At 41.6% G+C, this 27154-nt stretch overlaps 1 protein-coding gene across 1 annotated transcript; it reads right to left on the reverse strand.

Annotated features, from left to right (window-relative positions):
- Nucleotides 1-44: 44 nt before the first annotated feature.
- Nucleotides 45-27154, reverse strand: rftn2 (raftlin family member 2). The gene is made up of 9 exons (XM_006805821.3): nucleotides 26703-27154; nucleotides 15905-16085; nucleotides 12986-13094; nucleotides 12593-12767; nucleotides 12178-12396; nucleotides 10124-10230; nucleotides 8825-8928; nucleotides 8656-8737; nucleotides 45-3057 (listed from the first exon to the last, which is right to left on the reverse strand). Exons 1-9 carry the CDS (start codon nucleotides 26839-26841, stop codon nucleotides 2872-2874), a joined length of 1302 nt encoding a protein of 433 aa, XP_006805884.2. The 5' UTR covers nucleotides 26842-27154; the 3' UTR covers nucleotides 45-2871.

Genomic DNA, 27154 nt, shown 5'->3' on the forward strand with positions numbered 1-27154 from the left:
TTCAGACGTGTGTGTGGTCGTGTGGTTAATCAGTGAGTCAGACATGGGAAATACTGTTTAATAAAAAATAACAGCCACAATAAAGGAAGGGAAATGTACAACTCTCAGAAGAGGGAAAAGCTAGAATATTAATACTGACAGTGAACACCCATTTAATACATTTCCATTCAAACTAAAACGGCACCTTATTTATAAAAGTCCTCAGATTAACCTGAAAGTTGATCTTTAAGGAGACCTGCTCTGCTTTCCTCATTTCCTGACGCACTGTTCTGATCATCGAGCTCATTAAACAAAGCAAACATTAACATAATGAGTTCAGGGTATGTACATGTTGGCCATTTCTACTGTTTGCTCTAATAAAGCCCCCTCAGGCTGCAAGCACAGAAGCCCCACCCACCTGTAAACGCTTAAGGAAGGGCAGCCAATCGTAATAAAGCTGGCTTAAAGGAAGCTAAAAGTGGCTTCAGACGGGATGAACTGAAGATCAGCGCTAATAAGAACGGTTCACTGTGAATAGTGCAATGTGACTCTTGTAACCAGTCCAAGATCAAATCTGCTGAAAATGAGAAGAACAGGTCCGCTTAAAAGTCATTCCTGATTCATAAGGTCACTCCATATTTTTGTCCCATTTGTGTCCTATTATAACGTAACTTCCCTTTGTAAAATCCCAGAACAAACAATAGTTTAATCAGGAATTGGCATGGAAGCTCTCCCTCATCCTGAAATCTCAAATCTCTCTTCGAAAAATTAGTTTCCAGGGTCTTTTTTAAAAAAACATTTTGATACTATTCACAGAACATGGCACCTGTTAGAAATTCATGTTTGTGGCATTTAACTCACATTTCTTGTATTTGTGCATCACAGACTGCAAACGACATCTATCGCTTCTATTTCAAAGCTCAGCTTTAGAAATGTTTTATATAAATGAGACAAATACACTTATCATCTAATATACTTATACACACATGCACAACAGCAGAAAAAGAGCCCTCCATCCATTTAGGATGTGTGTAACACTGAATGTCTGGAAAGCAGCAGGAATATTAGCAGTACCTTTAAAATGAAGGAGGAAAAATAATACTTTTAAACACGATGAGCTGTATGAATGATTTCCAGAGTAATAGCTGAAAAAGCTGTAACATCTCAGAGAAATAGTCTTTTCTGTACAAATATACTGTTTCAGGCACCTCGCTTTCATCATGTACTGGGGAGGTATATAGTTTAACTACATATCTGTACGGTGGCTCAAGTAGTTCAGTGACTTTTCTCTTTTTGTGTGGTTACCTGGTGAAACTACAAAACAATTGTGAAACATCATATGTGACAATAGAAACAAAACTTCAGTGGAGAGCTAAATATCAGATAAATGTATTCCAAAACATGTAAACTGTGTGATGACCTCATCATCAGAACTTTGATGTAATGAGCTGTGGGTGTAGCTCTGACTCAGACCATGTGCTCACCGACTGAGTCGTCCTCTCTGACACTTGGAGTGACCAAACTTTACAAAGCGGAGCGTTTTCATCAGTACGAACCAAAATACGTCACTGAACTCGTGTTTATAGAGGTCCAAGCAGGGGGCTGTTTCCTCATAGACTTGTATAGGACCTGCAACCTTTGGTATCACCCCCTGGTGGCCATTAGAAAGAGTGCAGGTTTAAGGCACTTGTGTGTCTGCTTCACTTTTCAGACAGAAGCCACGCCCACCATTTATACCTTGTATGTTTTCAGCACAGAGCCTTCATTACAGCGTAAGAGCTACACACTGAAGTGGTGCTCCAGTTGCCCTGTGTCACGCACACCAACATCCCTCTCACTCTCCTCACGTCACACACCTGACACACACTTCCAGTTCACCTTTAAACTCCAAATGCTCCCATCTCCTCCTTTCACACGTCAGAGCTGCTGCCCTGCATCACCACGTCCTAGCGCAACACCTCCACCACCCCGGCATCTTCCTCGAGGCTCCAGGAGTCTTCCTCGTCGATTTTTATGAGCAGCACATTAGCAAAGAGAGAAAAAAACTCCGAGTCCAGACGCTGAACATCTGCTGCTTTTCTGACTGAAAGTCAGTTATACACACACGCCAACAGAAAGCACACACAGCTGGGGCTTTAAACCAGTTATGAAAGAACAAGTCAAATTTCTACTGATCGAGCTCCATCGTGTACGATATTAAACCTAATAGAGCCACTGACACCACACAGTGACCACACAGGACGATGGCAGCCGCACCGAGCAGCTATATCCACACACTTCAAGCTGAGGTCACCGGTCATATGTCAAAGTCTGGAATGTGCTACTTTCTTTTTCCTTTCACAGTTTCTGGAATACATTTATTACTGACAACTGATTACTTGACTGAAGGATGTTGTCTCACTGATATATAAATCTAAAGCTGACATTCATGAACTTTCTCAGGAAACATGGATTTTAGAGGGTTGAAGTAAGAACAAGTAGGCCCTTTTAACCAAAACTGCCTGTGACTTTTTCCTATTATGTTTAGTCATAGTTCCACATCACTTTTTGTACTCTTTCTAAATAACTTTAAACTAAACTAGATTTCTTCCTGCTTCAGTATGTTTCTGAGCTGTGAAGGAGCATAACTCCAGACTGTAAGCAGAAAGCAGAGCCTCGCTCCTTCAAGTTCTCACAATAACATTAACATATTTCCTGTGCTTTATAATACTGGGAGCACCTGTTATTAGGCGTGCATCACTCTGCACATCTAAGTCCAACCGCTTTCTCGTTATGGCTTTGTTAACAACATTTTCAAAGTGCAGAGCTCCTCTACATTAAAGTCTCTGTCAGATGGTGAATAGTCTGAACCTTCCACAGTTCATATCTCTTTGCTTGGGTACTTCCACCTGCTTACATACAGGTGACCTCAGCTTTCCCCTCATCCTGCTCAAAGCCACCTTCCTCCATGTGGGATAGGGAGCTGGGGTACCCTCCTCCGAACACTGGGAATCCCCCGATGCCTCCCGCAGGCAGAGCAAGGGTGTCTGGAGGGTCGGGGCTGCTGGCTGCCCGACTCACAGAGTGACTGGACACAGACTGGAGACAGAGAGGGACACAAGTCAGAACCCATAACAGACCATGAAATGACACAGATGGACTACGATTTAAAATAAAAATCTAAAGACAGATTTTCTTGAGGGCGGCTCTGCAGACTGGCGACTGAAATAAATAAAGCAGCTTCATGAAAACTACACCTGGAATAGTTTCCAGGTAACTGCTGATTTGTTTTTCTGCCCTCCTACGAGTTTGCAGCCATCACCTGCAGTGAACTCAGAGTAGTACCGACTTTCTCCACCAGGGGGGACTTTAGCCACACAGAGGATATTCCTGCTTATCCAACAGAGCCATTTTTCATTCATCTTCATCTGGGTGATGCTGGTAATACAGGTCAGCTCTTTACTTCCACTAAACACTGCTGCTGTTCTCCAGTCACAACATTAAATAAAAGCAATGTATACTTTCTAAAGAAAACTAGCATGTTTAGAAGTGCTTTCTTGAAAATCCCAAAGAAAGAAAACTCTTCAGCTTAATGTGAGGAAGCTAAGCTGAGAGGTGGAATTATGAAATGTTGGCTTGGGTAAGGAAATTAAAGGGAAATTTGCATCCCTGCTGGCGTCTGAATTTACAACCTCCTCACACAATTCAATTCAATTCAATTTTATTTATATAGCGCCAAATCACAACAAATGTCGCCTCAAGGCGCTTCATAGATACAGAGAAAAGCCCAACAATCATATGACCCCCTATGAGCAAGCACTTTGGCGACAGTGGGAAGGAAAAACTCCCTTTTAACAGGAAGAAACCTCCGGCAGAACCAGGCTCAGGGAGGGGCGGCCATCTGCTGCGACCGGTTGGGGTGAGAGAAGGAAGACAGGATAAAGACATGCTGTGGAAGAGAGACAGAGATTAATAACAGATACGATTCAATGCAGAGAGGTCTGTTAATACATAGTGAGTGAGAAAGGTGACTGGAAAGGAAAAACTCAATGCATCATGGGAATCCCCCGGCAGCCTACATCTATTGCAGCATAACTAAGGGAGGATTCAGGGTCACCTGGTCCAGCCCTAACTATATGCTTTAGCAAAAAGGAAAGTTTTAAGCCTAATCTTAAAAGTAGAGATAGTGTCTGTCTCCCGAATCCAAACTGGAAGCTGGTTCCACAGAAGAGGGGCCTGAAAACTGAAGGCTCTGCCTCCCATTCTACTTTTAAATACTCTAGGAACAACAAGTAGGCCTGCAGAGCGAGAGCGAAGTGCTCTAATAGGGTGATATGGTACTACAAGGTCATTAAGATAAGATGGGGCCTGATTATTTAAGACCTTGTATGTGAGGAGCAGGATTTTGAATTCAATTCTGGATTTAACAGGAAGCCAATGAAGGGAAGCCAAAACAGGAGAAATATGTTCTCTCTTTCTAGTCCCTGTCAGTACTCTTGCTGCAGCATTTTGGATTAACTGAAGGCTTTTCAGTGAGTTTTTTGGACATCCTGATAATAATGAATTGCAGTAGTCCAGCCTGGAAGTAATAAATGCATGAACTAGTTTTTCAGCGTCACTCTGAGACAGGATATTTCTAATTTTAGAGATGTTGCGCAAATGGAAGAACGCAGTCTTACATATTTGTTTAATATGTGCGTTGAAGGACATATCCTGGTCAAAAATGACTCCAAGGTTCCTCACAGTGTTACTGGAGGCCAAGGTAATGCCATCCAGAGTAAGAATCTGGTTAGATACCAAATTTCTAAGCTTTTCAGCGCCGAGTACAATGACCTCAGTTTTATCTGAGTTGAGAAGCAGAAAGTTAGTGGCCATCCAAGTCTTTATGTCTTTAAGACACTCCTGCAGTTTAACTAATTGGTGTGTGTTATCTGGCTTCATGGACAGATAGAGCTGGGTGTCATCTGCATAGCAGTGAAAATGTATGCTATGTCTTCTAATGATGCTGCCTAGGGGAAGCATGTATAATGTAAACAGAATTGGTCCTAGCACTGAACCCTGTGGAACTCCATAATTAACCTCAGTGTGTGAAGAGGACTCTCCATTTACATGCACAAACTGGAGTCTATTAGATAGATATGATACAAACCACTGCAGTGCAATACCTGTAATACCTACAGCATGTTCTAATCGCTCTAATAGGATATTATGGTCAACAGTATCGAATGCTGCAGTAAGGTCAAGAAGGACAAGCACAGAGATGAGTCCACTGTCAGAGGCCATAAGAAGATCATTTGTAACCTTCACTAAAGCTGTTTCTGTGCTGTGATGAACTCTGAAACCTGACTGAAACTCTTCAAATAAACCATTCCTCTGCAGATGATCTGTTAGCTGTTTGACAACTACTCTTTCAAGGATTTTTGATATGAAAGGAAGGTTGGAGATTGGCCTATAATTAGCTAAGACTGCTGAGTCTAGAGATGGCTTTTTGAGTAAAGGTTTAACTGCAGCCACCTTGAAGGCCTGTGGTACATAGCCGATTATTAGAGATAGGTTGATCATATATAAGATCGAAGAATTAATCAATGGCAGAACTTCTTTGAGCAGTTTTGTAGGAATGGGGTCTAAAAGACACGTTGATGGTTTGGAGGAAGTAATTATTGAAGTTAACTCAGAAAGATCGATTGGAGAAAAAGAGTCTAACTTAACATCAATGGTACTAAGAGTAGCTGTAGATAATATTACATCTGTGGGATGATTATTGGTAATTTTTTCTCTAATGATAAAAATTTTATTTGTGAAGAAGTTCATGAAGTCATCACTAGTTAACGTTAAAGGGATGGTTGGCTCAAAAGAGCTCTGGCTTTTTGTCAGCCTGGCTACAGTGCTGAAGAGAAACCTGGGGTTGTTCTTATTTTCTTCAATCAGTGACGAATAGTAAGCTGTTCTGGCTTTGCGGAGGGCTTTCTTATAAAGCAACAAACTATTTCTCCAGGCTAAATGATGATCCTCTAAATTTGTGACACGCCATTTCCTCTCCAGATTACGAGTCATCTGCTTTAGGGTACGTGTTTGAGAATTATACCACGGGGTCATGTACTTCTGATTAGAGACCTTAGTTTTCACTGGAGCTACAGTATCCAGAGTCGTACGTAGTGAGGAGGTGAAATTATTAACAAGATAATCGACCTCTGTTGGGGTAGCGTTCAGATAGCTGCTCTGCTCTGTGTTGGTACAGGGCATTGACGATGATAACAGTGGCTGGATTATATTCTTAAACTTAGTTACAGCGCTTTCAGAAAGACATCTACTTTGATAAAGTCCACTCTCCACTGCTGCGTAATCAATTATTGTAAATGTAAATTTTATCAAGAAATGATCAGACAGGAGAGGGTTTTCAGGAAACACTGTTAAATGTTCAGTTTCTATGCCATATGTTAAAACAAGATCTAGAGTGTGATTAAAGTGGTGGGTGGGTTCTTTTACATTTTGAGAGAAACCAATTGAGTCTAACAACAGATTAAATGCCATGTTGAGGCTGTCATTTTTAGCATCTACATGGATGTTAAAATCACCCACAATAATTATTTTATCTGAGCTCAGAACTAAATCAGATATAAAGTCTGAGAAATCAGACAGAAACTCTGTGTAAGGCCCAGGTGGACGATAGATGATAACAAGTAAGACTGGTTTCTGAGTTTCACAGCTGGGGTGGATAATGTTAAGCATCAGGCTTTCAAATGAATTAAAAGTCTGTCTTGGTCTTTCATTAATTAATAGACTGGTGTGAAAAATTGCTGCCACACCGCCCCCTCGACCTGTGCTTCGAGATTTCTGGTAGTTAGAATGACTCGGGGGTGTTGATTCATTTAAGCTAACATAATCATCCTGCTGCAACCAGGTTTCTGTAAGGCAGAGTAAATCAATTTGTTGATCATTTATTAAGTCATGTACTAACAGAGACTTGGAGGAGAGAGACCTAATATTTAATAATCCACATTTCACTGTTTTACTCTTTGGTTCAGATGTGGATACTGTATTGTTCTTTCTTTGTAAATGTTTAAGTTGTTTGTTGCTGGTTTTTAGTTTGTTTTTTGTCTTTTTGGAAGCAGACACAGTCTCTATGGAGATGGGTTTTTGGGGGGGGTAGCAGGAGGAGAGAAGCTGCAGAGAGGCGTGTAAGACTGCAACTCTGCTTCCTGGTCCCAACTCTGGATAGTCATGTTTTGAGGGGTTTAATAAATTTGTCCATATTTCTAGAAATGAGAGCTGCTCCATCCAAAGTGGGATGGATGCCATCTCTCCTAACAAGACCAGGTTTCCTCCAGAAGGTTTGCCAATTATCTATGAAGCCCACATCATTTCTGGGACACCACTCAGACAGCCAGCAATTTAAGGAGAACATGCGGCTAAACATGTCACTCCTGGTCTGATTGGGGAGGGGACCAGAGAAAACTACAGAGTCCGACATTGTTTTGGCAAAGTTGCACACCGATTCAATATTGATTTTAGTGACCTCCGATTGGCGTAACCGGGTGTCATTACTGCCGACGTGAATTATGATTTTATTGAATTTACGTTTACCCTTAGCCAGCAGTTTTAAATTTCCTTCAATGTCGCCTGCTCTGGCCCCTGGAAGACAATTGACTATGGTTGCCGGTGTCTCTAGCTTCACATGTCTGAGAACAGAATCACCAATTACCAGAGTTTGACCCCCAGCGGGTGTGTCACCGAGTGGGGAAAAACGGTTAGACACATGAACGGGTTGGTGGTGTACCTGGGGCTTCTGTTTAGGACTACGCTTCCTCCTCACCGTTACCCAGCCGTCTTTCCCCAGCTGCTTGGGGTCTGCCGGGGAACAGCTAGCGGGGCCTACGCTATCTTCGGCTGCACCAGCTACAGGGGCCTGGCTAGCTAAGGGTGAGAGAAGGGTGCAAAGCCGAGTCTCCAGTTCAGTAATCCTGGCCTCCAGAGCTGCAAATATGCTACATTTGTTACAGATATCATTACCGCTAAAGGAGGCCGAGGAGTAACTAAACATCTGACACAATGAGCAAGAAAGTGCAGAAGGGACAGGTGAAGTAGCCATGGTGCTAACGGGTCGGCTACGAGCTAAGCTAGCGAAACAGTACAGAGACAGTGAGTGAATACTTTGGCTATAAATTAGGTAGTGAGTACACAGAAAGTGTGCTTCGGATGAAGCACGTGAAGATTATACTGTGAAAAAAGAATGTATTTAGAAGTTGTTAATTAAACTGCTAAGCAAATAAGCTACTCAGAAACACCACTGTGTTTGAGCAGGAACAGGAAGTGATACTATACCACAGAGCGAGCGAACACCAAGTGACAGCGCCACCGACAGGAGCAGTGCTAGAGTTTATAGTTACACACACTGTAAACCAAACTGACTTTGGGAAAGCAGGAGCACAAGACTTACATCGCTGAGTGCAGTGATGTCTATTCTAGCTCTGTTTCGGGTCTCCACCTGCACCTGAGTGTCTTATGCTGCTCTGAAGTTGCTTAACATCCCAACATGTTAACCAGCTCGCCTCTTTCACTGCTGCACAAGGCTTTTGTAGGTCTATCCAACAGAGAACGCTGATGCCACATGCAGATTAAAGACCATTTAAACATTTGCTTAACGTTCAGCTGCCTCCTCATGTTTCTTGGCAACAGCGAATGTGGAAAAGGTCTCACCTGGTTCCTCGGCTGTCCGGCTGTCTGACCTCTGACCGGCCTCTGGAGGAATACAACATGCTTTGTGGCCAGATTCCCGTCACTGCACACATCAACGGGAGCATGGTCAGAAATGCAACTGAAAAACATGTTTCAGGAGAGAAAACATCTTCAAAGCATCTTCTTCTACCTGTCGTGCCGGATGATGGGTGTGGGCAGCACGCACGTGAGCAGCCAGCCAAACTCAGCCAGAGTGTGCAGGAGTGGCCCGTAATCTGTTTTCACATTGGAGTCCTGCAGGAGAGCAACGTGTCCAGATATCACAGAAGGGCTCAGAAAAAGCAACCTGTCTGGCTAAGAGCGAGCCGTGAGTCTCAGTAAACACCACTTCTGGCTTGATTCCATGTTAAACATTTGATTATTTTAGAGCCGGTCATTAAGGGGAGCCTTTGAGAGCCAGTTGCTCCAAAGCACACCTGCTTTAGGGGGCCAGGATCTGGTCTCTCAGGAGTTCCTTGGAAATGCGATGTAGTTATGATGATTGGTCTATACTGAGGAATGAAAAGCTGGCAATGATATTGTTTAGAAATGCTGTGGGGGTTTTCTCTCTCCATGGAGACACTGATAAAGTGGACAGCTGAGCTCAGAGAGCTGTGAAAGAACGACTGGATTGTGCTTAGTAAACAAAGAGTGTTTGGGAGTATTTTAGAGCCAACAAACATGAAAGAAGCTGCGCAATTCTTTGCCTCTAGAGTCACGTCTAAAGGGTATAACACTTCACACTGGACCTCAGCTCTGCTCTAAGGTGTCATGTCAGGGTCCTCAACCAATAAGCACAGCAAAGGTCTCAAACCTGTGGCTCCTGAAACTATTTTATTTAACCAGTTACTAACCTATGGAATAAAAATGAAATCAGTGGAAGAAACTACAGAATTTAACAAAAATTGATTTCAATTTCCAGACCGGATTTGCTGTGATGCTTTTTCTTCACTTTCATGCCTAAATATGTTTTGTGGCTCTGTGCTTTGCTCTTAACCGATCCCTGGTGTAACTACACGGTGAGTTGTGCATTAATGGCATTATAAGTTTACCAAATGAATATTTGTAAAGCCAGAAAGTAACAACGTGGAATTATCGAGTCAGCCAATCCATCACTACAATGATTTCTATTGATTAGATAAATACTGTCATATGGTGTATAATGTGAGGAGGTATGAAGGTATAAAAAACCAGATGCCTCACTAACCGACCAGCTTCAAACTCTTCAAACCGTCTATTTGACTTTCTAATTCTGTCCCAGGTGCTCACAATGTTAACCACACGTACACATACGGGTCATTTTTTATCTCAAACTGTGTTAAAAGCTACTAATGTTCAAAAAGAACTTTTTTTTGTCTTTTTTAAACCTCACAGTTTAACCTAAGCTTGCCCTTAAAGAGTGGATAAAACATCTCTGTTCCACAAACATCTCTCCAAAAATCTCACTGACCTCGATGACGGTCCACTGCTCGACAACAATTGTGTCATTGGCAGGAGGAGACGTGCTTCTCTCCTCGTACACGAACAATCCCTCCAGCGATCGAGGCACCGGCTCGCCTGAAACACACAAACAGTGGCAGTGACACAAACGTCTGTTTGGAAGACACGCGGTCACGTTTTTGTGGTGAAAACAGAAAAATTCATCTTCATATTTTTGTGTGGCATGGTCCTTATTGATAAAGTCACAGTTGTGGAACTCAAACCGCTCAGAGGGCGCTGGATGACATTACGCAAGTCAGCTTTGTGCATCAAGTGGTCTAACTGTGCAGTTTCACAGCTAAAAAGAGCAAACAACTAAATGCTGCTATGAAAACGTACAGAACAACAATCAAACATTTCCCAGATTCTTCACCTTGTCTGGCAGCACATACATGATTCACACTGCTGCAGCTAGCCAAGTTTCAGCTGCTGGGGAAATGAGAGCGTCGCTGGGTTGATAATGACCCAGTTATTAGAAATAGGTTGAGAGTTCCCACGTGTTCATGTGTGAGAGGACAGCAGCGCGGAGGGTTCGTGTTGTAGTCCGTCTGTACAAACCTCTCCATCACCATCAGCGAGCTGCCTAATGCTCCCCGATTCATTAGGAAGAAGGATAACAAATCCAAGTTATCAGATTCTATGCATGCAATAAAACGACTTAAAATAGATTCATAAAAGACTAGAAAGTATGACTCGAGTTTGCACAAAATAAACTGTGGCCAAAATGAAACACATGAAAAATATATGCGATCCATTTCTATCTCATAAAAAAACCAAAAAACAAACCCTGACTGACATAAACACAAAAAAGTCACTTCCTGTTTTGGCTCCTTTCTCCCACTGCATCTATATTTGGAGCAGTCTTCCCGACTTTGGCGACCTCGCTTCCTGTTCATCTGCAGAGCACAGCTCTGTTCCAGCGTTTTGGACAACAGGGGGGTAGAGCAGGTCATCTACTGATCGGAAGGTTGGTGGTTTGATTCTATGCTCTTCCTAGTCTGCATAACCCCAAGTTGCTCTCCGATGCATCCATCGGAGTATGAATGTGTGTGAATGTGGTTAGTAAGCACTTAAAAGCATAGAAGAATGGATGCCTGTGGCATTTTGTAAAGAGAACTTTGAGTACTCTGGGAGAGCAGGAATGCTCTATACAAGAATCAGTCCACTTACAACGTGACACAGGTGGCTTCAGATCAGTGTGACACATTTCAAACTTGTTTTAGTCTTTTTAACATTTTTTTGACAACTCTGGTTTCATTTGTGGATTTCAAGCTGATGTCAGACTAGTTAAACATTCGGAAAAGGTTCTGACTTTGGGCCCATTTTACACAGTGTTGTTGGGCTGGACTTAAGAATCACAATCGTGTTTATTGGCCATGCAAACGCGCAGACACATACAAGGAATTTGGTTCCGTTAGATGGTGACTCTCAAGCACAGCAATGTAAATCACAACAATAAGTACACAACACTATACACACACACACACACACACACACACACACACACACACACACACACACGTGTGTGTATTGTGTATACATACACAAAGCTGTGTAAAGTTTAAGATTGGGTCTGAACTTGGTTTTGGACCATCTTATAACTTGTATTGGGCTGTGATGTTAAACAAATTGTTACACTTGTTTTGGACAAGGATGTGGATGGTTTTAAACCTAATCTTTGACTTGGTTTAGACTTGGATTGGCTTCTGGCTGTGGCTCTGGTTTGGGGCATAGAAAAATGGTTTGAAACTTGGTTTTGAACCTGACTTTTGGCTTGTTTCAAACTTGGCTTTGGTCCGGATTAGATTTTGCAATGACTTTGAAAGTTGGTGTTGGTTCTGAATCTGAATGGGTTTTAGACCATTTTCAAACTGGTTGAACAATACCTGTTGTCACCGGACAGCTGAGGTTTCTTCAGTCTTTTAGTTTTGGAATCATGACTAATGTTTTTAAGTGCTCAAGCCTGCAGAGGGCAAACATACATGCGCCGCTCTGTGCTTGTTTAACATCCACCATCAGACCAACCTTTAGGTGTGTCCCAGTAAACAAAGGAGTCTACCAGTGACCAGCCTTTGCGATAGTAGGCGGCAGTCAGCTCCAACCAATCAGCCTCCAGAGCACTGACCACGTGGCCTTTCCTGGAAACACGCATGGAGAGTGCCCCCTGGTGGTACTGACAGCCCAGAGAGTCCAGAGGAGCACAGCCAGGAGCCCATGAATGGAAGAAGACCAGCAACCTCAAATCTGGAAGGAGAAGGAGCAAAAGTATGACTCATTTTAGCATTTTTCTTAAAAAAAATAACATAAAATACGAGGTCCAAGGGTGAAATCTTCTCGACCATTTGGCAGTCTAACACATAACACCATTATTGTGACCATGGATATGAACCTGAGGTCACACGACCAGTCAGAAAGTCCCCACATGAATATCTTGTCTTACCAGGACTGTAGGTGTTGTCATCCAGCTCTCTGTCTCCAGGCAGTGTTTCAGGAGGTGTATGTGGAGGCGAGCGACAGGCCCTCTTTGGACTGTGCACCCGGCCATTGGTGATCCCACTCACCTGCTGGAGGACGGAGCCAATGAATCGAACCCCTCCCCGTGCACTGCTGTTCACCTACAGCAAAGATAAATACAGATTAAGAAGTTTAGATGAGGTGAATGTATTTTCCAACATTTTTCAGCCATTAAAAGTATTTATTTATTGCTTTTATCATCATACATTGACCACTCATTTATCTTGAATCCATTGAGGATGTCTTGATCGTAACATATATACTAAAAATCCCTTCTTTATCCTTTGATCTGACTAATGCACCGGTAAAGATGGCTGACCCTATCGATGAGTGCTCTGACAGTGTCAGCCGTCAGCGAGTCTCCAGGTAAAGGCCACTCCTCCACCCTCAGCACCGGCACGCTGTGATACATGGATGCTGTCTGCTTACTGAAATCACATAACAAAGATAAGTGTTAGACCCCAGGGAGACTTGTTCAGCAGAGTCCAGCTGTCACAGAGCTGCAGACACAAACAAATAAATCATTTACATGCTCAGCAGGCTGCTGCTACTGTAGTGATAAGAGTACGCACAGACCGTTGTAGCACCGTTTCAACATGAAGGTAAACGTTTCACTTTGTTCTCATCAGTATGAGGAGACAGCGACTCGATACAAGAGCATAGCACCACAGTCTGCAGGAAAAAATCCCCCCACACAACTAACAGAATAAACAACACAACGCTCCACAAACCTATGTATTTTTCAGACCATAAGGCACATTAAGCAAAACAAACCAGTCAGATAAGTCAAACTTTACCCAACTCATTCTTCTTGCTTACTCCACTTCCGTACCATTGATTCATTAATGTTGAATTCTCTCCAGCTGCTCTATTCCCATGTTGTTGCAGTATATTAATGACTAACCTTGCAATGTAGATGGATTATCTTAGTTGTTCTCCTGACTGAAGTTTGGTCCGTTTACAGCATTCTGTCATGTGATTGCATTTGTCCCTAACCATCAGGAACCCTCACATTACGTTTAATGAGTGGGAATAAGTTAGCGTTCATCCTCCAGCTTCACTGTGCTAATGTTATGCTAACATAGCTGTGTTGCTACCATGTAGCATCATTATATACCAGCTAGCCCAACTTCAGTAACCCTATAAACGTCACTGCTGTTTAGTTTTCTGTCTTCATTTATGTTGGAAGTGATAGCAGAGCAGTACGTTTGAATTTTTTCAGAAATCTCTCAGTCAGAACATGCTATATCATGTTTAGGTGGAAGCTAGCGAGCCAACTTCCTGCTAACTTCTAACTCTAGTCTAACTAAATTGAATAAATTCTGTTTTCATGAATGCCTGGATGTTAAACTTAATTGTTGCACCTGGTAAAGCAGCAACGCTGATCATTTTATTAAAGATGAAAGAATTTAGACAGTTTTTAACTCTCAGTGATGCTGCAGTGTTCGTTTGACTTTGGGACCTGAAGTAGACGGAATTTTGGACCCAGATTACTCCGTGAGGCTCCAGACCACAGTAGCTGTAATGCTCCAACAATCCATCAAGCGGTGCGGCTTCATAGCTTACCAAAGTCGGACTAAAACATTTTTGACAGATTTTTGAGTGTTGTGTACCACATAAAATAGGTTTGAGGTCAGTAAGCACAACCAGAATTCATACATAAGGCACACTGTCAGGACTTAAAGGATTTTAAGTGTGTCTTATAGTGTGGAAAATACGGTAATACAGTGGTCCCTCGCTATAACGTGGTTCACCTTTTGCGGCCTCACTGATTCGCAGATTTTTTTGGTGCAATTTTGCATGTTGTTTTTTGTTCTGCCGGAGGTTTCTTCCTGTTAAAAGGGAGTTTTTCCTTCCCACTGTCGCCAAAGTGCTTGCTCATAGGGGGTCATATGATTGTTGGGCTTTTCTCTGTATCTATGAAGCGCCTTGAGGCGACATTTGTTGTGATTTGGCGCTATATAAATAAAATTGAATTGAATTGTTTTGTTTTGTTTTGTTTTACAGCACATTGTGTTCTGTGTCCTGATCAGCTGTAGACCACTGTCAATCAACCTCGTGCCGTGTCTCCTGTACAGTACAGAATGCGTTCAGCTTGTCAAATTTACATAAATCTTTGATCGGTACAGTGTGACTCTGAAGTGCTGCACTTTAAGTTTTCTCTCCAACAAACACAACAATGTCGATGAAGCGTTTTGCACTGTCAAAGGCTCCTGCGGTAGCACCTAAAAGGCAGAGGAAGATGCTAACCATTGCACAAAAACTGGGACTTCTGGACATGCTAAAGGAAGGTAGAAGTTACCATTCTTCTTGCTTCCTCCACTTCCGTACCATTGATTCATTAATGTTGAATTTTCTGGCAGCTGCTCTATTCCCATGTTGTGGACTTGAAAACAGGGTTTGATCTTTGGTTTCATTCTATAATACTGGACTTATTTTTCTACGAAGGTTTGAACTTTGAGAGTGTCTAAACAAGAGAGAAAAGTGTGAAAATGTTCATGCCTAGTATTGGTTGATTTGTGCAACTTTACAGTCATGTTGCTAATAATCATGTTTAGTTCCTCTGTGGTTGATTTTAGTCTCCTGGTATTTAGTCTGTTCGTGGTTGTTTTGTGTTGCTGGTAATCATTTTTGGACTCTCCTGGTTAGTTTGGCTTCCTTGGTGGCTGTTTCATGTTTCTCGGTTTCATGTTTAGTTTCTTGGTAGTTTTTTTCCAAATGGTAGTCGTGTTTAGTCTTGGAGGTTTCATTTCTCTTTGTAGTCAAGTCATTTTTGTTATGTTTGCGGTTGTTTCAGCTGTGTATGGTGATTCTGGGTCCCTTTGCGACTGTTGTGTGGGTATTGTGGTTTTGACCTTCCTGGCAGTGGGTTTTATACCTCTTTGTGGTGGTTTTGTCGCCCCCTTGGGTCCCTCAGCAGAGCCCAGTAGGCTTGAGAGATTAGACATACTCCATCCTCACTGGCTGCTGAGAGATCCCTGTCGTCAGGTGAATTTTAGCCAACAGAAACTGAACAGTAGTCAAACCAAAACACAGTCTCCTCTCTCTGCTAGCACGCAAGTCAGACCTCCTATCAGCAATTTGCATTAAATATGCAGCTGACTTCATTTATCTTTCATATACCTACTAGACAACATCATGGCAAAAGCTTTCTTTGACCATGACTTACAAGAAAAAAAAATCAACAATAGGCCAGTTTTAAGATAAATTTGATGACGTTGGACTAGGACTGGCGTACCTGGGTCTAGGACGGGCCAGGATGGCGCGGTAGAGCAGGCTGAAGGGAAGCGAGCGAGTCCGACCCACAGACAGGATGATGGGGTGAAGTGCAGCCAGGAGGTAGCCTTGGGTGTAGTATGGCTGTAGGGCCTGAGGCAACTCAGACAGCGAGGACACATACTGGACTGTCGGACGGCTACCTGCACACACAGACATCATCTGCTCAGTTTTCAAACCTGCGCTCAGAGTTGAATGACACATCCGAAGACTTTGACACACAAACCATTTACTGATTATTCATAAATCAATCCAACTTTTATGATGTCTGAAAATGACATGTGACCACCAGCTCCATCAATCACCTTCCATGATCTACCATCAAATAAACACCTTTCTCCTTACGACTCTGCAGCCTTAAGGGGAAGAGATCCTTTCCAAACTATGCCTGTCTTCTGTTTTCATTTTATCCATTTGTGAACCATCAGAGGTGTGAAGTGAGCAGAGAGAGTTAGAGAGTTTGTGAATGGCGGAGTCTTGTGCCATTTTTCCTAAAGTCCTGGCTGGAAATCCATGTGGCTATCACCATACTTCCTGTGTCCACAAAGAGCAACTGTTCAGAGGGGTTTGGCTACATGCCGTTTGTGCACGGACACACACACACACACACACACACACACACACACACACACACACACACACACACACACACACACACACACACACACACACACACACACACACACACACACACACACACACACACACACACACACACACAGCATTCCAAGACTTTAAAAAACAATTTGCACATTTTGGAGAAAGGATGATTAAAAACAAGGAAAGAAAAAAGAAGAGACACGAATGATAAAGAGCCAGAGCCTTCAGAGCCTTACTCCTGTTCATACAGTCACATTGTGGAGATTCATTGTTTGTTCTGACAAAACTTCCACTAACTGAGCTTGACTGAAGGATAGGGCATGTCAGCGTCAAGACAGCTTTGTGTGTACTTCTCATTATTCTGTGTACAACTCATGTTGTGGGTGGGTACTGATGTTTAGGTAGAAAGTTAATGTGGTTACAGTCTCCTGATGTCAACTCATGTTGTGTGTAACAGTATTACTAATCTTGTGAGATACAAGTTTACACAAACAATGTGGGGAATTCCCATCTCCCTTACTGGGACAAACTCTGGATAAGACTTAAATTTAGGGAACAGAGTGAAAGACTGTACAGCAGCCTGTGAAGCGATGAAAACAAGACTGCGTGTGTGTGTGTGTGAGTGTGTGTGTGAGTGTGAGTGTGTGTAAAAGACAGAAAAAAAGCATTCACCCCACATTCTCATGAACAAACACCCAAAAGACCTGGGAGACCAGCATGCAGCTGACATCACTGCAGCCTCTGAATGAGCTGTCTGGCTGGCTCCCTTCATGAGAATGAAGACCACCAGAACCTCAATAAAACCAGTAAACACCAGGGTCGGGCGACTGCTGCAACAGTTTACAGGCATTCCTGTGGGCTTAAACCCCGCTTTCAATGCTTGAGGTGAATTTAAATTTAACACATGTTGCAGCTGCTGGAAAACAGTGATGCAGCTCTAAAGAGAACTTGTACAGCAGCCTGCTGTCCTAGCAGTCATGAAATGAAGTGAATCCAAGTACCTCAACACGGAGAAAGTCCCATAAAAAGTGGTAGTTTTCCTGGAATTTATGAACTTTAAATTATATAAAAAAAAAGAAAACGAAAAAAATCAGACGTACATGATAAAAGTTGAATATCGCTGTTGTAGCGAGTAAATCCTATATTTTGATGCTACTGGTTGCTACTTGTTTGTTAGTAGGCGTTGCTTTTACGTGCACTCAGTCACAGTTCACCGTGCCAAATCTTCATTTTCATTTATATTCACGAGTCATTTATTTCCTTTGCAATGTCCGTTTATCTTTCCATTTAAACAAAGACAATATTTAAGACCTGAACAGAATTAACTTTGACCCTAAATAACCTCATACCTGCCTGTCATAACAAGTGCATGAAATGAAATACAACCCCCTAGTGGCGATACAGATAAGTGCACAAGAAAAATGACTCCTACACCAGTTATCTTCCTATACTACTGTTTTTATTAGCTCGTGGTTTTTTTTTTGACAAATATGAAATTGTAGCAGCTTTTGTTAATGCTTTTATTTAAAGGTAGCAATTTATCTTCGGTTCTTTAGGCTAATGTAGCAGCTAATGTTCAAAGGATTAGGCTAGTATATCAGCTAAAATTAACTTGTTTTACATCCTGTTAAATTGTTTAGGCTAACATAGCAGCTAATGTTATCTTGTTTAACATAGTGTTTTACTTTATATTAGTGCCTTTATTTTAAGCTAGGAATGTGTCTTGTTTAAGCTAATTTTAGCTTGTTTAGGATCATGTCACATCTTATGTTAGCTTGTTTAGTGGAACATAGTGGTTTACATAGTTTAGGCTAATGACACAGCTACTGTATCATGAAATGAGGCCTGTGATATAGAGTGGCCACATCAGAAAAACAGACCACCACTGGAGTTCAGTGCTCCCAGGACGTCTGTGTTAGCATCCAAATACACCTCTAAACAAGGCTTTTGTGACAGCCTTTTGCTCGTCTCCTCCCCCGTTTCAATCCTCACACCCCCTCCCATTCTGCTGCCACTTGGCCCAAGGACCCGCACACTGAGGCCTCTGTTCACTGGGGTATGGGAGAAAAAGGAGGAGGTGGTGGAGGGGATGAAGGAGGGAAGCTTAGAAAGGACGTGGTAAAAATGTAGAAGCCGTTCAAGAGGAGTTGAATAACAGGAGGGCACACAGAGGGGTGACAGAGCTGAGAGAAAGGGAGGTAAAGCCAAAGGGGGATGGAGGAGGGAGCGGGTTACAAGACGGATTTCACAAACCCATGTGTGAAGGTGTGAAAAAGAGAAAGCTGCCTAGCAACGAGGAGCAAATACATGAAGAGCGACATCCACACTACGAACCTCAACACGTCTGTTTTTTCAAGTCCTTGTATTGTTTGTAGTCGAGGAATAAAAACGATCAGCAGGGAGAAAATCTAAGGTTCTGGAATTACAGAGCCAAAGCAAGTTACACTTTCTGCATTAATTTTAGAGAAATCTATAATACTGTAAAAGCAACAAATTAAGGTCACTTGAAGACTGTGTGCGTGTGATGGGGATTAACAAACAGTTTGTTCCTTTATTAAAATGCCCATTTAATGGCATGCAACAATTCAACAAAATCAGCTGCCTCTGCGGTGAGTCGCCCACCCCGTGGATGAAGTTTCTTTCTCAGACCGTTGTCTGATGTCCATGTCTGTCTGACTGAGACACTCCCAGAGGAGACAGTGATTGACACCGAGGACCACCACATTAATGCCTTTGGCACATAAATACCACACAGGGAGAACAGGGGCTAGTTTTGAACTTTATTCTTATGTGAAGTTACTGTCCTCTATTAAACAGGGTTGGAGGGAATAAAAAAGATCCAGCATAGCATCACAATATGGCAAATAGGGATACCAAAATACTCTGGGGCACTACAAACGAGAGGGTCACCTCATGCTCAGGGCTCATTGTGAGCTGAGCCCAGCCAACACTGGGCATACTTAGCTGACAAAACTACCTCATGACTTCACACAAGTGAAAACAGGAGAGCAACCTTTGGGCTAACTGCAGAGATTGTTGAAGGTTTGGACTTGAATAATAGTTTAACATGAATTTCTTTGTAGACAGACGACTGCTGTGTGATTTTTAATGATTTATCACAGTTAATTGATGTATTTCCAAAAACAGATTGCATGTTAACTTGACCCCATCTAGTTGCAGACTGATAGCAGACTGACTCCATGTTATGGCAGGTTTTAGTAACAATGTTGGTGTGATTGATAATCTCACTTTGAACCCCCCAAAAAAAGAAAAAAAGAAAAAAAAAAAAGAAATGTCATAACTTATTATTGAATAAAACTGATACTGACAGTTTAACTTTTAGGGCATTATTAACCTTTTTTTTTTAAAAGATGATAAATTGCACGTGTTTTTGAAAAATATTAAAAATCGCAACAATATCATATTGTGAGCAAATTATTGTCAAATGGTATCTTGGCTTGTCTGGTGATTCCCTCTTCTACTAGTAAATGGATCGTAGATAGAGTCATTATCTTTAACATATCTTAAATACCAGCGTAGTCTCACAATTAATCTGTGTATAAATGTCGGCCCCAAATAAGGATGCTATTACAAAACAGTGTATCTCATTAGCACACACACGCACAGAAGTCTCTATCGCTACATGTTTATTAATTGATTATTAACGCAAACAATATTAATTGACACATTTTAGTTTTCAAAGCCACTATCAGCTCATCTGCTTCAAATACAAATGCTGCTGGTGAGGAACAGCAACTGATCAGCAGGATCAAGAGGTGAATGCAAACCTCTAAGCTGTGATTATGGTACAAACAGTGTGTGTGTGTGTGTGTGTGTGTAGGTGTGTGTGTGTGTGTGTCTGTCTGTCTGCAGTCTCCTGCAGCAGACCTGATACCAGAAAAAAAGCGATTCAGGGCGTGTCTGAAATCAGTGGGTGCTACACAAGTCCTGACATGATCACTGTTTGCCTAAAATCGGATCTGGATAAAAATGAGGAAAAGCCAAAACAGCTTGAATGAGTTCTTTAGTTGTTAACTCGCTTCATCAATTATAGGAAACAAATACCTCCAAACTGCTGAACATTTGATGTCAGCTTCCTACACCATGTAATGTCTCCTGCTGGAGAAACCAGTCCACTGCTGCAAACACATCATGTAATAAAATGAGGCCCACAGATGGTTTCCTGTCATCATCTCCAGCTTTTTGAGTCAGGGGCAGATCTGAATACTACATCAGTGCATCTGCAGAAAGCAGCTTTCTGTTTCTCAGTTGACCAGTAAGCATGACCGCTGACTGTTGGCTGTTAACGTGCTGAATGCTAATGTTAGCTTTCCTAACATCAACCCCCCCCCCCCCCCCCCCCAAAAAAAAAAAAAAACAAAAACCCAACCAAAACAAAAAACACTAACAACACATGTACTTTCAATATGGATCATTTCAGATTATTCAGATCATTCATGTCATTCATGGTTACATTTTTAGGTCTGCATTACCTTTCAGTGTCCTTGAAATCTCCTTCAAATTTAATACCTAAAACACAAACTTTAATCTGAAAGGATCTGTTGTGGACCTTTAAATACTAGGATTAGACTGAGATTACAGACAACTGCGCTACCCTCTGGAGATAATAAATAGACCTGGCAGGCAGAAACAGTAAACGCCTCATCACAACTGGGTCAGTCATCTAAGGCTGAGGTCAGTCAAACCACTTCACAACCCAATCCTCTCTCAGAGGAAGGCGATTGAAATCACCGTCAGTCATGAATAAACATCACTCCAACCATCTTCCAGTTTATTGATGTGGTCCTCACGTCACCTTACATTACCATCTACTCCCTGATTCCCCTCAGTCCTGTTCAGTTGTTGCACAAAGCTAGTCCATAAGCAGGGAAATACAGGACAAGGCTATTCTTCTGTCAACACTGCTTCTAGCCTGTACAGGAGTAACTCACTTGTTACAAGAACAAACAGGAGTTTGAAGGAGCATGCTACACAGGAACCTATAAAGCTACCTGGCATTTGTATTTGGGACAAACAAACATAAGAAAACAAACTGCGCGGAAAACTGTTTCAAAAAGCGAAGGTAACACCAGCAATCTGTTGGGATGTTTACTGTGTAGCTGATATGAGCCCATTTAAGTCCACTATTACAACAGGCTATATCATCCATCACTTTATGTGACAGGCTGAGTTAAGCTTAATGACGCTCTGTTTCTGGAAGACTAATAATTTTCTCTTCATTCAGGAAGTCGTAAACAAGCTCTCAGGTTTTAAGAATATGTTGATTTTTTTAAATGAAGAGCTATATATAATTTTTGTAATTATTTTTTTTAATTATTATTTTTCTGTGCACCTTCTTGATTCGTAGCATCTCTACAGCTGAGGTAAACAGTGCAAAGGAAAGATGACCCATAGACAAAGTGTAAACACATGCTTAAACAAAGAGGAATCATCTTAGAGATGATTTAGCCATCATTTAAAACATTTTTAGAAAGTTTCATTTACAGATGGAAATTCTGAATTTTAGTGTGAAAGTCAGGGAGATGGTGCAAGTTTGTTGGGACGACATGATCGGGATGCTCAGCGCTGTCCGGCTGTAAGATGCACTGTGAGCAGTTTGCTATGAAAAGATCAATAACTACAAAGACTCAGCTCGACATGCTTTCTTTCCCCTACAGAAACACAATATGCATACTCATATATATATATATATATCCCTCTGCTAGTGATAACCTCAGGAAGCATTAGCCATTAGGCACTTTGATGTACTGCCTCGGGCTCCAGGCCCCAAGTCCAGTCTCCTCTCAAAGTGGAATCAGGCCAAGCTGACTGGGAGCACTGGGAGATACATGATGGGTGTGTGAGTGTGTGATCGTCACTACGTGTCCCAGAAATGCTTCACTGCTTCAAGGAGAGGTGATGATGTCCTTGAACAAGGGGTAGAATTTCATTTATGAAATCCAGTTGTGATCCTACTTAAAAAAATAATAATAATAATCTAAAGATTTTCATACATATTTAGTGGATTTTGTTTCCCTCAAAAAGGCCCTCTGAGCCAAGGACAGGACCCTTTAACAATGAGGTCTTGTTTTCCCAGCACAGGCACCACACTCACCCTCTCTGCTCTGTTCAGTGAGAAAGCAGTGAGGCTGGCTAACAACAACGAGCAAAGCTCTTAAACCCAAAATGTGACATTTGGGTTGAGTACTGTTGAGTCAGTCTCGGCACAATACAGTTCAGTTTTACTTATATAGCACCAGTTCAGGACAACAGCTGTGTCAAGGTGATTATACATTAGAAAAACAACAATGATCAGGACTGTGAGCAGCACTTGGCAACAGTGAGGTGAAAACGAACGCCCTTTTAAGAGGAAGTGAGCTCCAGCAGCACCAAGAGGGGCAGCTACCTGCCTCCACCATACAGCTTTGTAATGTGTTACTTCCTGTTTGCCAGTGAGACACCAATATCCAGTGTAACTCAACCTTATTCAGGATGAGCCAAATTACTGACAAACTAATTATTTAAATGTAACATTTCTCATTTTGCCCAGAATACTGTTTATTCTGGGCAAAATGAGAAATGTTACATTTAAATATTTTTACAACTGGATGAGAGCCGACTTGCTCGCTGCCCCACAATCTCACTAGTGCACTTCACTGTGGGATGTTTCCTATGTTTGCATATTACATTTCCCAACATTTGGCATAATACTGGACAAACAACACAATTTTTAGAGGTACTAACAAAAATCTACCTAAATACTAAACAAACATAAAGATACCCAGTGAACCACATGTGCTGTCCCAGTGTACCAGCACATGTGATGTGACAATAGAAGTGATTTGATTTGATGCGTTTCATAAATAAATATGTACAGGCATACAGTTCAACCTGACCTCTGGTGGCTGTAAGACATCTGCAGGCCAGGTGCTCATCAGGAATGTTAGTCATGCTCTCAAACATTAAACCTAGATAAAATCTGTCCTTAAAAAAATCCAACTGAAATCTGATCACCAGCCAGTAAATGTGGTGCACATTTGGTGGCACAGATTGGCTTTTTGAGGATCCTTTTCGTGGCTCATTTGGCAAGAAGAAATCCAACTGACTAAACCACTACAGACCCCCCTTTTTTAAATACACAAAATCATAAAATGGGGAGATTAACAGTCTGTACTAGACCTTCACAGACTGGAATCATTCCAGTTTATCTTTAGCTGTGCCAATTATGGAGCTTCACACTCAGCAAGAGATATTTGCACATTTCAAGTGAGATTCCATGACACGGATCCAAGAATACAGGAAGCCTGAACATTAATGTGCTATTCTCACACTTAACTCACAAAAGAAAAGAAGCCACCTTCAGACAAACAGTCATAAACATGCAGCGCTTCTGAGCCTCGTGTCGAGGTTTGATAGAGATATAAGTGACCGAGATTTACAGGATAACTTCAGATTGTTTATTAATACTCTTATTGTCATTTAAGCCCACTAGTCCTGGTGTGATCCATCACTTTGCTGCTGAGCACAAATTAATTTTGTGTTACAGAAATGAATCCATTGTGAAGCAAGGACTCCTCACAAAGCTCATTATTGTTGTAACTCGTATGAACCAGAGTTTGTCTAAAGTAGATCTATGACTCACACACACTCTGTCTAAAATACTGTATTTATAAGTGTGTCTGAGGGCAAAACCCATGACTGCCCGCTCATGACTGGCTCAGAGAACCAGAAGATTTAAAATAATTTTCCACAGTGGGTCATGAACCCACTGCTGGTGGGTTATACACAGAGCTGTCAACAAGAAAAATTCCCATGGCAACATTAAAGATTCCACAGAACATATAGAACAATCCAACGAACCTGTTACTTTTATTCACCCATATGTTATGTAGTATCTAAAGTATACTAATAAAGTTAATCACCATCTGAACTACTTTTTAGAACCGTTCCTTAAATACAAGTACCAATAACACGCTACGAAAACACCTCACTACAAGTCAGACTGTGTATTATTGGTAAAGAGCAGTTAAAGTAAAAGTAATGATTCTGATGAACAAATGTTCCATCAGTGTTATACGGATCAATATTACTGCTGCAGATGTTTAAGGCTGTGTTCAGATACTATGGTTAACTGTCACTATCTAAGGCAGAATTTAAAATCTTAATGAAACATTAAGGTGGCGTATTAGCAAAAAACAAAAATCCTATACTTAGCCACTAATTTTATAATACATTTCACCAAAACTACTACTGTTACTACTACTACAAAAATAATAAAGATTATAATTGTAACTATAATAGTGCAGAGAAATCTGCAGCTTTATCGGTCAATAATGACAGCTCAGACAATGGTAGCTTCTACTGCTACCTTCTTGCAGACAGCACAACAGGAGCACTTTGCTCCCCTGACCTCCTCTAACTTTGACCGCAGTACTTCTCCCCCGATTCATCATTGTGCTGGCCTGACGTTTACGTGCTCAGCTCCCATTTAGAACTTAATCACCATTTCCTTCCAAATAGGTCACAGTGAAAACAGCCAGTCGGGAGACCAGATGAAGGGATTAGCCTTGAAAAACAGCAACCTTCGCATATGTTCAAATGAAACTCCACAACAGAGCAGGTGGGGTTGTTTACTCTGGAAGGATGCTGCATTTAACTGCATAAGAAGGTATGTCAATCTGTGTGTCCGTGTGTTTGCTGAGGTAACAAGTGACTAGCAAAGGCAGGGAGGAGGGCACAAAAACAAAAAACCTTGGGTGACCTATTTCATGATAGGCTAGGCAAACAGCCCTGTTACCAGGAGGAACCAAGAGTTAGATGCTAACTCATTACATGTATGCTAAACACTTGAACGTAAACTAACAGGTCAGCTCCTTTTCTTCTAAAACAGTGATCTGGACATCAGATGCTTCCTGTCTGGCTGTAAGGTGCTTTTATTACACTTTTTCCCGGGGAATAACAAACTACAGTATCATAACGTCTGCTATTTATGGTTATTTTAGGGCCAAATAAACAAGAGGAATGCTTGAATTAGAAAAAGGAACACTTTCAGGCTTTTGTTAAGAGGAAACGGGAAAGAACCTGAACTATTTGTTCAGCTGAAGGGTCCATTAAAATTAGCAACAATGGTTTACTTTGAGGCCAGTGTAAGAGGTACCAGAAGCAAACTAGAGATGCAACTGAATTAGGTGCACTTGTCTTATCTAAGCAACAGCCCCAAAAATATGCACTTTATACATTTATAAAACAGAGGAGAATACAAAAAACAGCCAAATGTTTAGTCCTTTTAATTTGAAAAACTGACAACAAGCCTACAGCTACAACAGCTGACCAAAAATGTTCAATCAACATTTTGAATAATCAAATCACTGCCTCAGCTCAAGAACATGTCACAGCATACTTGATTGTAAGGCTGGGAGATTAGCTAAAAATTAACCTCTTCAGATCCTCTAACCGATATAATCTGCCCGTGTTGATTACTGTTGTTGGTTTTAAATTCTGTTAATATTTCCCCCATTGTATCTTGTTACATGACTCTGCCCTGCCCAGCCTGTGACATGGTGACAGGAGGAAAAGTCAATCACTGAGCAGACACTAACAATAATAATAATAATAATAAAAACACTAATAACACAATAATATTTTTGTTTGTTTTTAAGTTGCTTCATTTGTTCTGAGCATCAGTTAAGAATCCACCAAAACTGTTGCCATCCATTTGCTGTCAATCAATTGATTAATCAACTAATCGTTTTAACTTTGAAGCACTTGGAAAATGTTAAAAGTGAAATGTAAAATTCTTCTCATGAATCATTTGTTGTATAAAACAGTAAAAATACCCATAGTGAAAACATGTTCCAATATCAGTATAAACAATAATATTACGCAAATAGATTTCTGATAAGACAAAGAAAACCTGCTATGTGCTCATGAATATGATGTTGCAACACAAAAAGCGACGGGCTATCAGAAACTGTTAGTGGATCATTTTCTGTCAGTCCGTTTATCTTTGCTGTAGTTTGTATTCTGAGTGTGAAGCAACAGAGGATGAATATCATCGTTATAAGAAATATGTGCAGCTCTAAAACACTGATGGAGCATCTTCAAACAAGACATTTTCTGTCAGCTAATCGATTGATGGATTAAATATGCCACACGCCTACCTTCCAAGCTGAAGTCTAGCAGTACATACTCGTACACGGTGTCTGTTTTGGTCTCCACCTGCGGTCTCTTCAAGGTGGAGTAGATTTTCCCGGGGCTGCTATCCTCCGGGTCTTCTAGTTTCCGCAAGCCGCAGCCCATGGCCTCCAAGGCGGGTACTGGCGTTACTGTGGTGGGAGCACCGGAGGAGACTCAGCCTGTCTTTAGCTCGCAACTTCAACCGGACCGCCCCATCCCGCCTCGGTCCACGCTGTTGATTCCTTGGAATTTATTTTGAATTTCCACTGAAAAATAGCAGGGAAGGCTTTTGCTCGGTGGTTTTAAGGAAGAAGTGAAAAAAGCCCGAGAGATGACTTCGTAAAGCGGCTAATGCTTAAAGAGTACGCCGCTGAAGTGGCTGCATGTCAGGAGCGTGAAGAGGAGGAGCGCGAACCTTGGAGAAAAGTTTCCCTCT

The sequence above is a fragment of the Neolamprologus brichardi genome, chromosome 16, assembly GCF_056152115.1.
Source record: "Neolamprologus brichardi isolate AB-2024 chromosome 16, ASM5615211v1, whole genome shotgun sequence".
Classification (NCBI taxonomy): domain Eukaryota; kingdom Metazoa; phylum Chordata; class Actinopteri; order Cichliformes; family Cichlidae; genus Neolamprologus; species Neolamprologus brichardi.

Coding starts and splice junctions, on each gene's coding strand:
- rftn2 (XM_006805821.3), bottom strand. CDS start 26,841: ATGGGCTGCGGCTTGCGGAAACTAGAAGACCCGGAGGATAGCAGCCCC. Junction 8,929..10,123: donor AGCAGTGGACCGTCATCGAG/GTCAGTGAGATT, acceptor GCTCTCCTGCAG/GACTCCAATGTGAAAACAGA. Junction 8,738..8,824: donor CCCATCATCCGGCACGACAG/GTAGAAGAAGAT, acceptor TGATGTGTGCAG/TGACGGGAATCTGGCCACAA.